Genomic DNA, 12793 nt, shown 5'->3' with positions numbered 1-12793 from the left:
AAACACCTTGATGTAATTATTCCTTCTAGAAATCCAGTCTTCTGAAACTCTTAGACATGTGTACAAAGATCTATATACAAAGATGTACAAAGATGCATATTAAAATCAAATGGTACAAAAGTATATATGGTGCAATAAAATAGCACCTCACACCAATTAGGATAGCTACTCTCAAAAACAAAACAAAACAGAAAATAAGTTATAGGTGAGGATATGGAGAAATTGATTGGAACCTTTCTGTACTATTAGTGGGAATGTATAACCGCTGTGGAAAGCAGAATGGTGGTTCATCAATAAATCGAAAACAGAATTACCATATGATCAGCAGTTCCAATCCCGGATACACTCAGAAAGGATTGAAAGCACGGTCTCCAGGAGTTAACTGTGCGTTCATGTTCACAGCAACATCATTCACAGTAGCTAAAATATCAGAAGCAACCCAGGTGTGCATCAGTGGACGAACGGACAAACAGAACATGGTATGTACATACAGGGGAATGTTTTTCAGCCTTGTAAAGGAAGGAAGTTCTCACACATGCTTTATAACACGGATGCACCGTGACATTATGCTAAGTGAAATAAGCCAGTCCCAAAAAGACAAAATACCATATAATTCAATTTCTATGATGTGCTTAGAGTAGTCAGAATCAGAGAGACAGAAAGAAGGGTGGTTGCCACACGCTTAAGAGGACAGAAGGAAAGGGTTGTTACTATTTAATGGGTATAGAGTTTCAGTTTTGCAAGATGAAAAGAGTTCTGGAGATGGATGATGGTGATGGTTGCCCAGCAATGTGAGTGTACTTAATACCACTGAACCATACACTTAAAAACGGTTAAGATTGTACATTTTCTATAATTATTTTACCACAGTTTTAAAAAATTTGAGGGAATGAGTACATGGTCACAAGTCACTGTCCATCTCTCTTTATTTGCCAGTTTCCCAGTTATCCTCTTGTGAGGTAACCACTGTACCAATTTTCTGTATATTCCTCAGTGCATCAGTAGTTAGTTACAGCTCTCTCTTTTGAATTCCCATCTATATAACATGTTCTCCCACTTCAGTATGGCTGAGACTAATCTGAAGGAGCTTGTTAAAATGAGGGTTTTGTGGCCTCATCTTTTGCAGTTCTCAAGCATGTGGTGTGAGACCCAACTACTCAACATTTTTCTAAGGCCCAGTACTCAATTTTGTGTATCTCCTCAAATAGTCTGTGGAACTCACGCAGAGAAACCTCATAAGTCATTTGTAAGCTGCTACAAGGCTTTACAAATTGAGTTTACCTATGTAGGGACCATTTCTAATGTACTTATGGTACCAAGTGAAAGTCCTTGTCCTTGAGGCCTTCATACCTTCTCTGTCTAGGTGTGGTACAAAGTTGGTGTCCATCATAGTAATATTGTGACACCATGCAAAGATTAAGTATGTTCAACCTTGTTAAGGAAGGGGAGCCTGTATTTAGTAAAGATTTCCATGAATTCTTCAAAATAAAAAAAAAATTATGTGTAGAGCACAGTTTCTGAAGTTTAAGGTCTGTAAGGGCTGAAAGAACCCCAAGTTTGAGAAACATTGCATTGGGATTGAATTCTGTGATTACAGAGTCAGCTGGTAAACATAAACATAATGTGAATGCTAAAATAACATGCTTACTAAAACTTCACATTATCATAAACATTTAAAAGCAAATTTTAAAACTCATGCAGAAAATTCACATATAATAAAGAATAAATTTATGAATTCCTGTTGGAGAAACAATGGTATAAAACATTGAATCCGTGAGAAACTTGAGAATCCTTGAAAAAATTCTTATCCTGAACATCTTTTCTCTTATAGTGCTGATTAGTGGAAGTTTTAGAATTCAAGTAACTGTCTGTTTCAACAAATATACATTGAGCATCTGTTATGTTTTAGGCCACTGGAGTTTCAGTGATAAATAGGGCAGTGATGGCCAAGAATGGGAGAAGTGGGTCAGGAAATGTTTTTGGTTAAGGTCTGAAGGATGAGTTAAGTTTTTGCTAAACTGAGGAATAGAGTTAAGGAAATGCGATGAAGCTGGAGATGTGGGGAAGGATAGAAATATAATTTCAAAGTCATGTGGCAACTGTGTTCAGAATGTTGCTTCATAGTAATAATTTCTCCTGTTTCCTTCTGGAGATTAAGGAAAACCGATTCACCTTCACTGGAATGAGAAGCTTTCTTAAGAAATGTTGGAGGGCTCTAATGTATTTTTGCTTTGTTAGTTGAGCCAGTACTTACAGTAGACTTGTGATTAGATTGTCAAACAACATCCTGCAGGGATTTAAGGCTGTTAAAATGCTTAGTTTTATGTGTTGGGGTTTTTTTTCTTTAAGGACTTACATGTAATTTTGTGAATTATTGAAAAGAAGCTTAAGAACAGCAGTGTGCAGTTTAACATAAAATGGGCAGAATTGATTTATTTCTCTACTTAAAGAGCTTTTTAAGAATTCCAGTGCTTAAACCTTTAAAATCAAACAATAGAAATTCCAACAATGCAGAGCTAATGTAAATGAAAACTGTTATAATCTTCCAAATAACAGCATAATAAAGTAACCTTGAAACATTGGTGTTGGCCCTACATTGTTTTCTGTTTGAATTGAGTGGCAATTTCCAGCGTTGCAAAACAGTGATGGAATGAAGTGATGTTTCCAGTAAAAGACTTTTGCAAGTATAATATGTTTTAGTATCAAATTCTACTTGTGCATTTAGCAATTAAAATTATTCTTGTAATGATGATGGCATTAGAAGGAATAGGGAGCTGTCAATGAGAATTTGAAGCTTAATTATCTCTCTGGTAACAAATGCATAATCTTCCATTACAACGCTTATTTTCTTATGGTAATTGACTCATTTGCTCTCTGGTTATCAATTTAAATTCCCAACCACAAACATCTGCTCTTACATTGTGTTTAATTGGTGTGAATACTAGCTACAGAGAAGTTAAAATCCCAAGAACATTTTAAAGGCAATATTTTATAATTCATGAAAGGGAAAAGTAAATGATGAATTGAACATTGTGATAATTTTTTTCTAATAGTCTTTGAAAACCTGTTTACTAAAAATGCATACTAAAGCTATATTAATTAGATTTTTTTGAAGAGGATTTTGCTGTGTTTTCCAGAATTACTCTGCCTTAGGGGGAGTCTCAGTCCTTTGACTCAAGGAATATAGCACTTCCTCAGAAACATCCCACCTAATGGTTAAGATTGCAGGCTCTGGAGGTGTTTTTTTCAGCATGTTACTATTTAATCTAAAGAAGAGGGGCAGGGAGGAATTGTGTGTGTGTTTGCTTATAATTTTTAGAATGGAAAGCTAAACCTTAAAAATTTTTAAATGGCTACCTATAGGGAAGGGAGAGGACAGGGTGGGGAAAACAGGGTTAGGAGAAAGACTTGTTTGGGTGTACCTTGTTTTTGTAGATTTGGGATTATACAAAGTAATTCTGGAAAGGGGAAAGTAAAATGAAACAAATGGCTCTAAATGTGTATCTAGTTTGTAGTATAGCTACACAGAAAGCTACAATTCCAAGTGAAAGTTATTATTACAAATAAATTTAAAATAGTAATTGAACCGTATATATCAAACAGGATATACTCTAAGGACAAAAAGAACTGCAAAAATCTTCAGCTGTTTTCTGTTATAATAATTGGTGGAGATACTGGTATAGTTACTCTGAGACTACTGAGTGAGTAATTCACTTGGTGTCATTGAGAACGGATTTTTAGCATGAGAGAAAAGAGATACAGATGTAAAGTTATTAAGATCCAGTTAAAACCTATAGCCCTGAATTTAATTGGATAACAGAATGAAATCACGATTAATTTTATATTTAAAAAGTACGTAATTCCTGGTTTTGTTCACAAGTAGGGCCTAAAAACAGTGAGCAGAAGATACTAAAAACTACTAGGGTCCTGTTAAAAAGGACTTAGGAACTTTCAGTGGACCCAATCTTCCATTAGTCAGAGATGGGATAGTTTGAAAATCAAAAGAAAAATAACTTGCATGGATTGAAACAAATCAAATATATTTTAATCCATGAATTTATAAGAACACTTTTTTTAAAAACCCTTCAATGATTTCCTTCAGTCAGAACGATTAGAGAACCGGACCATTGTTTTGAAAATTGGTAAGTAAAGGGAAAATATCAAGCATTTATCCTACTCTTTCTGTGAGAGGTATATTTAAGGATAACTGAATAATTGATGAGGGGATATTTCTCTCTGTAGAAGGAATGATAGAATAAGAATATTACTATTTTGCAAATTCTAAGACTGTTAACATCCCAAAAAGAGAGATAGTCACACATTATGAACTGTCCTGATTGAAGGACTATGACACTACTTATGAAGTAGTCTTGAAAAAATAAGAAGAAAGAGCCTAACTCCAATCAGTTTCTACATTTAACTGCTAAATGCAGGACTAATATGTTAAATCCATTATGGCATGCAGTCAGCAAAAGGGAGACTACAGGAAACTTTACAGGACAAGTGACCTCCACAGCAAATAAATTACAAACAGGGATAGGAGATAAAGGAGGAACCTGTAGATTGAAAGAAACGTAAGAAACAAATTAATATTAATGAATACACTTTGCCCAGTTCAAATAAATCATTCTTTTAAAATGTAGATTGATGATACTGAGAAATTACTGTAGCTACCAACCTGATGATGGTATTATAGTTTTGTTTAGAAATGGGAATTTTTGTTTTGTAGATGAAGTTACTTAAATTCTTATATATAAGATAATGTAATACCCGGGATTTGCTTTCAGAGTAATCTGGGGAAAGACACGGGATGGGTTAGGATGTAGTTGGAGTAGCACTAGCCATAAGTTGATAATTGTTGAAGCTGTATGACAGGTACATGGTGTTTATTATTATTTTCTCTGTAGTAAAAAGTTAAAAAGAGAGAGAGAGAACATAAAGTTGAAAGTTAAACTGCCTGGGCTCAAAATGCAGATCCGTCACTGACTAAGCTTTGTGACCCTATGGAACTACTTAGATTCTCTGTGTGTTAGTGTCCTTGTCTGTAAAATAGAAATAATATAATAATACCAAAATAATAGGGTTGCTGTGGCAAATAATGATAATAAGTGGAAACTATTTGTGAATGTTACCCAGTATCATACACCAAATATATAAACTAAAATCCTAAAGTTGCGGTTGTTTAGAGATCTTGGTGTGTTTAGGAATAGTTCAGTTGAGTTCCTTATTTAGTTTAGGAACAGACTGAAACACATGGCCAGCAAATGTCTACTGGTAGAACCAGAACTCAACTGGAAGTCTCTTGACTTCAGTCATTGCGGTGTCTTCACAGTAAATCATTATTGAATAATATTCAAATAAACTTAAATATCTGATCTTAAATAGGGAGCACTCAGGATCAAAAATATATTAGTTTTTTCCTGCATCTAAAATTTATTGCACTTCAAATGAAAACTCTTGTTTGTTCTTATTTGTCTCTTTTCTTTGAGAAGGAACAGATACACTTAACCAAAGGTGAGTCTAAATTCATCTGGAATTAAAAAAAAAAAAAAAAAGCTTAATGAGCAATGTTAGGAACATTTTGAGGAAATAAAGGAATAAATGGAGAGTACTTGTTCTACCAAATATTTAAAAATATTATATAGTTACAGTCATTAAGTTTGTGGTTCTGGTGGTTCAGGAATAGACAGATCAATGAAACCACTTAGTATTCAAAAATAACTCCCCCTCAGGGGTACATAGGATTTTAATATTAAAACTCTTTCAAATCAGGTACTCTTATTGGGACTGTTGAGGTTGCCATTTAGAAAAATGTAAAGCTGGGTACCTGGTAAAGTCCAGATTATTGCATTGACATACTAGAAGACGCAAGTGAGTTATCTTCATAGTACGGAAGCAGGGAAAACCTTTGGAGTAAGGATAATAAAATATAGGTGCCAAATAAAAGGGGAAGACTGATAAATTGTACCACATACAAATTGAAAACTGGTAGAACGGGGGCCTTAAGTAAAAGAGAAACGTAGAAACCGAGAAGAAGTATCGGCAGCATGTATGAGACTATTAGTCCGGGTACAGTCAGGAGCCGGAAATCACACCAGGAATTTGAACAAGGAAATTTTAATATCAAGAATTATTAACTAGTGAAAGTGTTTTAACTACAAAAAAGGACAAAGTTAGGACTCTAAAGAATAAAGAAATAGTAAATATAAGGATCAGAAACTACCTCTAGAGCTGAAGGAGAGAATCCAAAAAGTGAACAGACTTGGACGAGGGCCTCCATGTCTGAAGCTGCAGTTCAGACCTTGGACAGGGGGTAGTTGCTGCCAGAGGACACATCCATGGGCCAGGCTGGCCCACAGATCTCCTTCTGGATTCCACAGACCTGAGAGCATGTGTGGAAAGTCACCCGCTGGGGTGCCATGGACTGACTGATGGGTAGGAAGTTTATCCATTCTTTCCCTCCTTTGGCTCCTACCACTTCCTGGGGTTTCTAACTACTCGCTGTACTCTTACTCTTCATTAACCCAAATTATAAAGCTTGTCTGGACCTCTTCTCAGGACCTGCCCCACGCTAGCCAATGTAGTAGGCAAGAAAATGAAAAAAAGAGGAAAGCAGATGAGAAAGGAAGAAATGAAACTGTCTCTCTTCACAAACACCAGGATTATTTATGTAGATAATCCCACAATTGTCTATAAAAAGATGCTAGAACTAATGAGTGAGGTTAGTGTGAACACAGGATAAAAAGTTTAATATACATAAATCATTTCACCTCTGCATATTAGCAGTGAACAATTGAAAACTAAAAAAAAAAAAAATTTACCACTTACAGTAGCACCAAAAAATATGAAATACTTAGGGAAACACCTAATAAAGTATGAACAAGGTTTGTATATTGAAAACTATGAAACAATGATGGGAGAAACCACAGAACGAAATAAATGGAGAGGTAACCCATATTCAGGGAAAGGAAGTCTCAATATTGTTAAAATGTCAAGTTGCGACAAATGTGACATAATCCCAGTCAAAATCCCAGCAGGCTAAAGCACATTTTAGCTCAACTATTAAAAAAAAAAAAAAAAAAAGCTGCTCTTGTCATTGTTGGTTTTTTAATAGAACTAGCTGACAGTGAAGCTTGCTGCTTTGTGATATAGGGAGGCTTATCATTTGAAACAGGGATCAATGAGACTCCTTGTCAAGGAAGTCATATAGGATGGGACCCCTGGGTGGCTCAGTCCTTAAGCGTCTGCCTTCGACTCAGGGCAGATTCCTAGGATTGAGCCCCGCATCAGGCTCCCTGCTCCACTAGGAGCCTGCTTCTTCCTCTCCCACTCCCCCTGCTTGTGTTCCCTCTCTCGCTGGCTGTCTCTCTCTCTGTCAAATAAATAAATAAAATCTTAAAAAAAAAAAAGTCATATAGGAAATTACAACATTAAGTGGGAGGCTGGACTAGATGATCTGCTCTCCCCCTTCTAATTCAGAGTCTTACTCTGTTATTTATAAGTCCGTGTTTTACAATTTTGGAGCAAGGAGAAAGGGAAATACTGGAATATTTAGGTTTTTTCAAATATACTTAGCCTTTCCCCAAAGATCCTGTTACTCTTTCTCCCACCCTTAAACACTGTTTCATGCAGTGAGGGATGTTACAAGTGAAGGGTGTTGTATGAGTGAACTCTATAAGGCCTCTGATGTGACATTTGTAAGCCTTTTTTTAAAGTTGTTGTTACTTATCACGCTGACTGAAAAGAAAAATGTCAGTTTTCTCAATTTTCTTGAATTTTGATTACGCTTCTTCCAAAATGGTAAAAGTCTTAGGGAAGTAGTGTTTTAATGCTCATTTTTAGACAGCTTAGAATATTCATTTTGTTGGGTAATCGTTCTTTCTGATGGCTGAGTAGTATTCCATTGTATATATGGACCACATCCAACATTTGCAGCAACATGGACGGGACTGAAGGAGATTATGCTAAGTGAAACAAGTCAAGCAGAGAAAGACAATTATCATATGGTTTCACTCATTTGTGGAACATAAGGAATAGCAAGGAGATCGGTAGGAGAAGGAAGGCAAGCATGAAGGGGGCGGTAAACAGAAGGGGGAATGAACCACGAGAGACTATGGACTCTGGGAAACAAATTGAGGGCTTTAGAGGGGAGGGGGGTGGGGGAATGGGATAGGCTGGTGATGGGTATTAAGGAGGGCATGTATTGCATGGAGCACTGGGTGTTATACTCAATGAATCATGGAACATTACATCAAAAATTAATGATGTACTGTACGGTGACTAACATAACATAATAAAAAATTTAAAAATATTCATTTTGTCGATTTCTTCAATATAGTCAATTTAGTAAATATTTATCAACAAGGAAACTCAGAAATTATCTTTATAATTATTCTTCCCATTAATTGTACCAGAATATCAGTTCTTAAAAATACTGTGTTCCTATCATATATTTTAATTTTTAAGAAATTTTTATTTTAAGTAGGCTCCACACGCAACGTGGGGCTTGAACTCACGATGGAGATCAAGAGTTACCTGTGCTACCGACTGAGCCAGCCAGGCACCCCCTAACATATATTTTAAATATATATTTGTTATATGCTTTTGTAAAAATATGTGAAAACCTCAAATAATAAGTAAAAATCGTGTGAATTCTAGGATTTAAAAAAATTGCTTGAAATATGAACAGATATTTTTATTTTTATTAATATCCTGATTTCTTCTGTTTTAAAGCCCAACCTGAATTCCTGAAACAGCCTACTAATATATATGCTCACGAATCAATGGATATTGTATTTGAGTGTGAAGTGACTGGGAAACCAACTCCAACAGTGAAGTGGGTCAAGAATGGGGATATGGTTATCCCAAGTGATTACTTTAAGATTGTAGTAAGTATTTTTCAAAGGACACTTATCTCTGAAACCTCTAAATGTCTTTAAATGTAATTACTAAGAGATCTGTTGTCTTACATATGCCAGTTGATGTACTGCAGGTGAAGACAGGAAAATACGCATAGAATGTAATCTCTTCATTAGCTGATGAGAAAGCTGAGCGTAGATGTACTTTGGTAGCTTGTATCAGATCACATAGCAAGTCAGTAGCTGAACTAAGCCTAACGTCCAGATCTCCTGACCAGCAGTTTGGTATTCCAACCCAAACCTGCTAGTACTCTCATTAAACACAGTTGTCACTACTTTCTCGGTAATGATTATCCTGTGTGTGCACCAGTTGTCTTCATAGTTCTCCATTCAGAGAACAGAAATCTGTCCTTCATATACGGATGCCCAGGCCTTTCTAAAAAAGTATGACCCAGGGTTGGACGATTGTTGTGACAATAGATAAAAAGACTCTTAAGAAGTAAATAGCATTAAATGTATTTAAGAATAGTCAGCCATTATTGCTTTTTATTTGATACATGGTTAAATGCTTAGTAAATATTGTCTCCTATTATTATTATCATTATCTAAATCCTAGTAATAAAATTATCTAAGTTTTGGTAATAAGGATTAATATCTTAAGGTGTATACATGGCATTCATAGAAATAATTCAGAAGTAATTATGGTTGTTACTGGTGTAATGTCTTATAAATTTTTCATATAAGTAATTAATTCTTAATAGGAATATATTTTCTATTCTGAAATGCATAATCTCATAAGTTACAAAAAGTAATTCACAAGTATTTAAATTAAAAAGCAATGTGTTACAGCTAAATGAGAATTTTTACTTTTATCAGTTTCATATTATTCTTAAAAATCCTAAAACCAAATTATATTGATAACAATATTTGACATTTATATAGTTCTTTATAATTTAAGGAAAGCTTGTATATATGTATCCTCATTTAATTTATTGTAGACTAATTTGTTAGAACTGATGATATTAGAGATAATTTTAAGAAAATGCCTTGAATTCACAAATTCAGACTTTTACTATAGTCACATGGTATCATCCGTCCTATATTTTTCCAACCAAGGGTGTAGGTTTGCAAACACTGTGGATATTACTTTCCGTAAGGATTACGTTCTTAATTGGTTAGTTACAGTGTTTCCTGTTCTGGTCAGTTAAATCAGTACCTTGTCAATAAAATTGAGTTAACAGGTACATAGATAATATTTAATAGCTGAATCATGCAATTTTACTTATTTTTCCTCCCCAGAAAGAGCACATCCTTGAGATTTTGAACTAATGTTCATCAGTCGAATCATAAAATTTTATGTTTTTCTTTCTCAGAAGGAACATAATCTTCAAGTTTTGGGTCTGGTGAAATCAGATGAAGGGTTCTATCAATGCATTGCTGAGAATGATGTTGGAAATGCACAGGCTGGAGCCCAACTGATAATCCTTGAGCATGGTAAGAGGGGCTAAAATAGTAAAATGAAAGAGGCTGACTGTGTTTGAGGAATTAGTATCTATCACAGTACCTATTACTCTAGGATACCTCATGATTCATAACCCATTTGTAAAGACCAGTATATGACATAGCTAAGAGGAAAAGAAAGCAGCCTAAATATCTTCTATTACTTAAAATGACGTAGAAACACAACTTTGGGTAATACTGAAAAGGAAAACTGATCAATTACAGTCTTACACAAATGAATGTTCTTCATATTTCAGTCATTTTAATCTCACAAATATATTTCTGCTCTATTAAAATAGAAAAACTTAAAGTACTATTTATTTTGCATTGAATTTTTTCCAGAATAAAAACAACACGCCTTTTCTGATTATCACACACACACAAAATGCTTATTATAAATTCAGACAACACTGAAAAGTAAAAAAGGGGGAAAACCCTACCTTTTATCAGTCAGAGTCAGTTCTGGGGAAACCACACAATAATTTGAGCAGATAATCTTGACTATAAAGAACCATTAACTATAACAGGATTAGACTAACAAGGGGAGGGCTGGCAAGAGGTAAAGACAACCCTAGTGAATATAAGAATGGCAGATACAAAGAGCAGCCACAAGCTGTTGGTCTGAGAGTGTTAAGCTCCTCAGGACTGAAATCCAGACTGTGTTGGAGAGGGTGTGGCCATGTTTTCCTGGACACAGAGAAGTTGCTCTGCTATTGAAACCTGCTCAAAACCCAGGGTCTGGTGTGCTAGGCACCCAGTCACAAGGAGGTGTTTCCCTGAAGGCATTCTGCTACAAAACCACCTGAGGGGTTGGGGTGTTGGGAGAAGCTGCCATCCAGCTGATACAATTTAAAAGATATGTCCTCTGCAGAGAAAAGACAGATAAGTGCCCATCTTCATTTTTGCAGAGCAGGTGATAAAGGATGAATTTGGAATTGAGGGGCAATAAATTGATAATGGCACATGCTCCACATCCTCCCTGCTGGGAGTACTACATGTGGACATGCGCAGATGTGTGTATAGTTTGATAATGCATTTTCTTGGAACAACGTGCTGTGAACATCTTCTCCTGTCAATAAATAGATAGATCTATATCAACATTTTCCATCGTTGCACAGTATATTTGCACTTTGTTTTGTGTGAGTGATTCCTTATTGGTTAACATTTAAATTGTTTCCTATGTTTTACTATTATGAACAATGCTATGCGGAACTTCTTTATATGATTATTTTCTCATACTAAATTACTAGAAGTTGAATCGTTTAATAATCTGTGTCAAATTGATAAGGATACCTGTTGGATGTATTATCGTTTTAGCAAGAAGAACATTTTTCATTTTGTGCAGTTCTGAAGAATACATGAAAAAGATAATGCTTTAGACATGTAGTCTGGTGTCTGAGTCAGATTAAGTTCAGGTTCCAGTGTGGCCCCAGCTCTATAGCCCAGGTGCAGAAGCTACTGGTAAAGATAGTGGCTAATTTGGCTTTTCACTAAAATAGCATATAAGATTTTTATAAGCTCTTTCTTGACAATGTATTTGAGAGTACTATTATAAAAAGAAATAAAATATTAGAACTGCTCTTTTTTCTTCCTATGTTTGTGAATTATACCTTTCCCTATTTATTGAAAAGGATTTATAGAAACTTGTCACTTTTCCATCTTGGCAAATGCCTCGGTATGATTGCCAAATCAGGCACTAAAGTAGATAAGATCGTTTCCATTTATTAGGGGCAGTGATTTTCCTTAGTAAAATTTGTGAATCTCTTGGGGTGATTTACATGGAACTAAATAAAGGAATTTCAGTAAATCTGTGTTTGGGATTACCATTATAGATTTAACTCTAATAGTATAAATGGTTGGCTATGCTGCCCGATCTCTAAACTAATCCTAATTGGGTTTTCCTCTGAAAATGTTTGGATAGCATAATTATAGTTGCAGTGTGTGTTTTTTTCCTTTTTGAGACAACATTTCAAAAACAGACAACATTTTTGGGCTGGCAGAAGTTTTTAGTAACCTTGTCAGGGATGAATTAAGAATGTGTGAATTATAAGAAAGAGTCATGTTACTAATTTTGCTGTTTTAATTTGCAAGATAAATATTTATGTGGGAAAGCTAAAAGAGAATATAACAATTTATAAGGTCTGATCTCTGTCTTTCTGGAGTTTATAGTATTATAAAGGATGTAAGAGATGTGTACAACTTAATACCCAGTCCTTAATAAGAGTTCTTTTTATAATACAAATAAAGCAGCATACAATTAGAAAGAGAGGAATTCTTTCTGTGTGATTAGGGAAATTTTTTCACAAAAAGTATCCCTTTTGTAATCGACCTTGAATTATAAGAATTCCAGATGTTAAAAAGAGGGTTTGGGTCAGTATGGAAATAGAGCACTTGTTCCTTTAGGAAGTTAGCCTCTGAAGGCAGAGTAGGATCAG

General features: G+C 35.0%; 1 protein-coding gene across 7 annotated transcripts in view; it reads left to right on the top strand.

Moving 5' to 3' along the window:
- Positions 1–12793, top strand: part of NEO1 (neogenin 1) — a 237694-nt gene that overhangs the window by 113857 nt on the left and 111044 nt on the right. For all 7 annotated transcript variants that reach the window (XM_045795253.2, XM_045795258.2, XM_045795257.2 and 4 more), the window contains 2 exons: positions 8734–8888; positions 10232–10352. In XM_045795253.2, coding sequence (XP_045651209.2) covers positions 8734–8888; positions 10232–10352 — 276 coding nt within the window. The remainder of the gene's footprint in view (positions 1–8733; positions 8889–10231; positions 10353–12793) is intronic.

This window comes from Ursus americanus, chromosome 28, assembly GCF_024610735.1.
Source record: "Ursus americanus isolate L20-20 chromosome 28, mUrsAme1.1.p, whole genome shotgun sequence".
Lineage (NCBI taxonomy): Eukaryota > Metazoa > Chordata > Mammalia > Carnivora > Ursidae > Ursus > Ursus americanus.
Note: the sequence above shows the minus strand (reverse complement) of the source record. Positions and strands in the feature narration are given on the sequence as shown.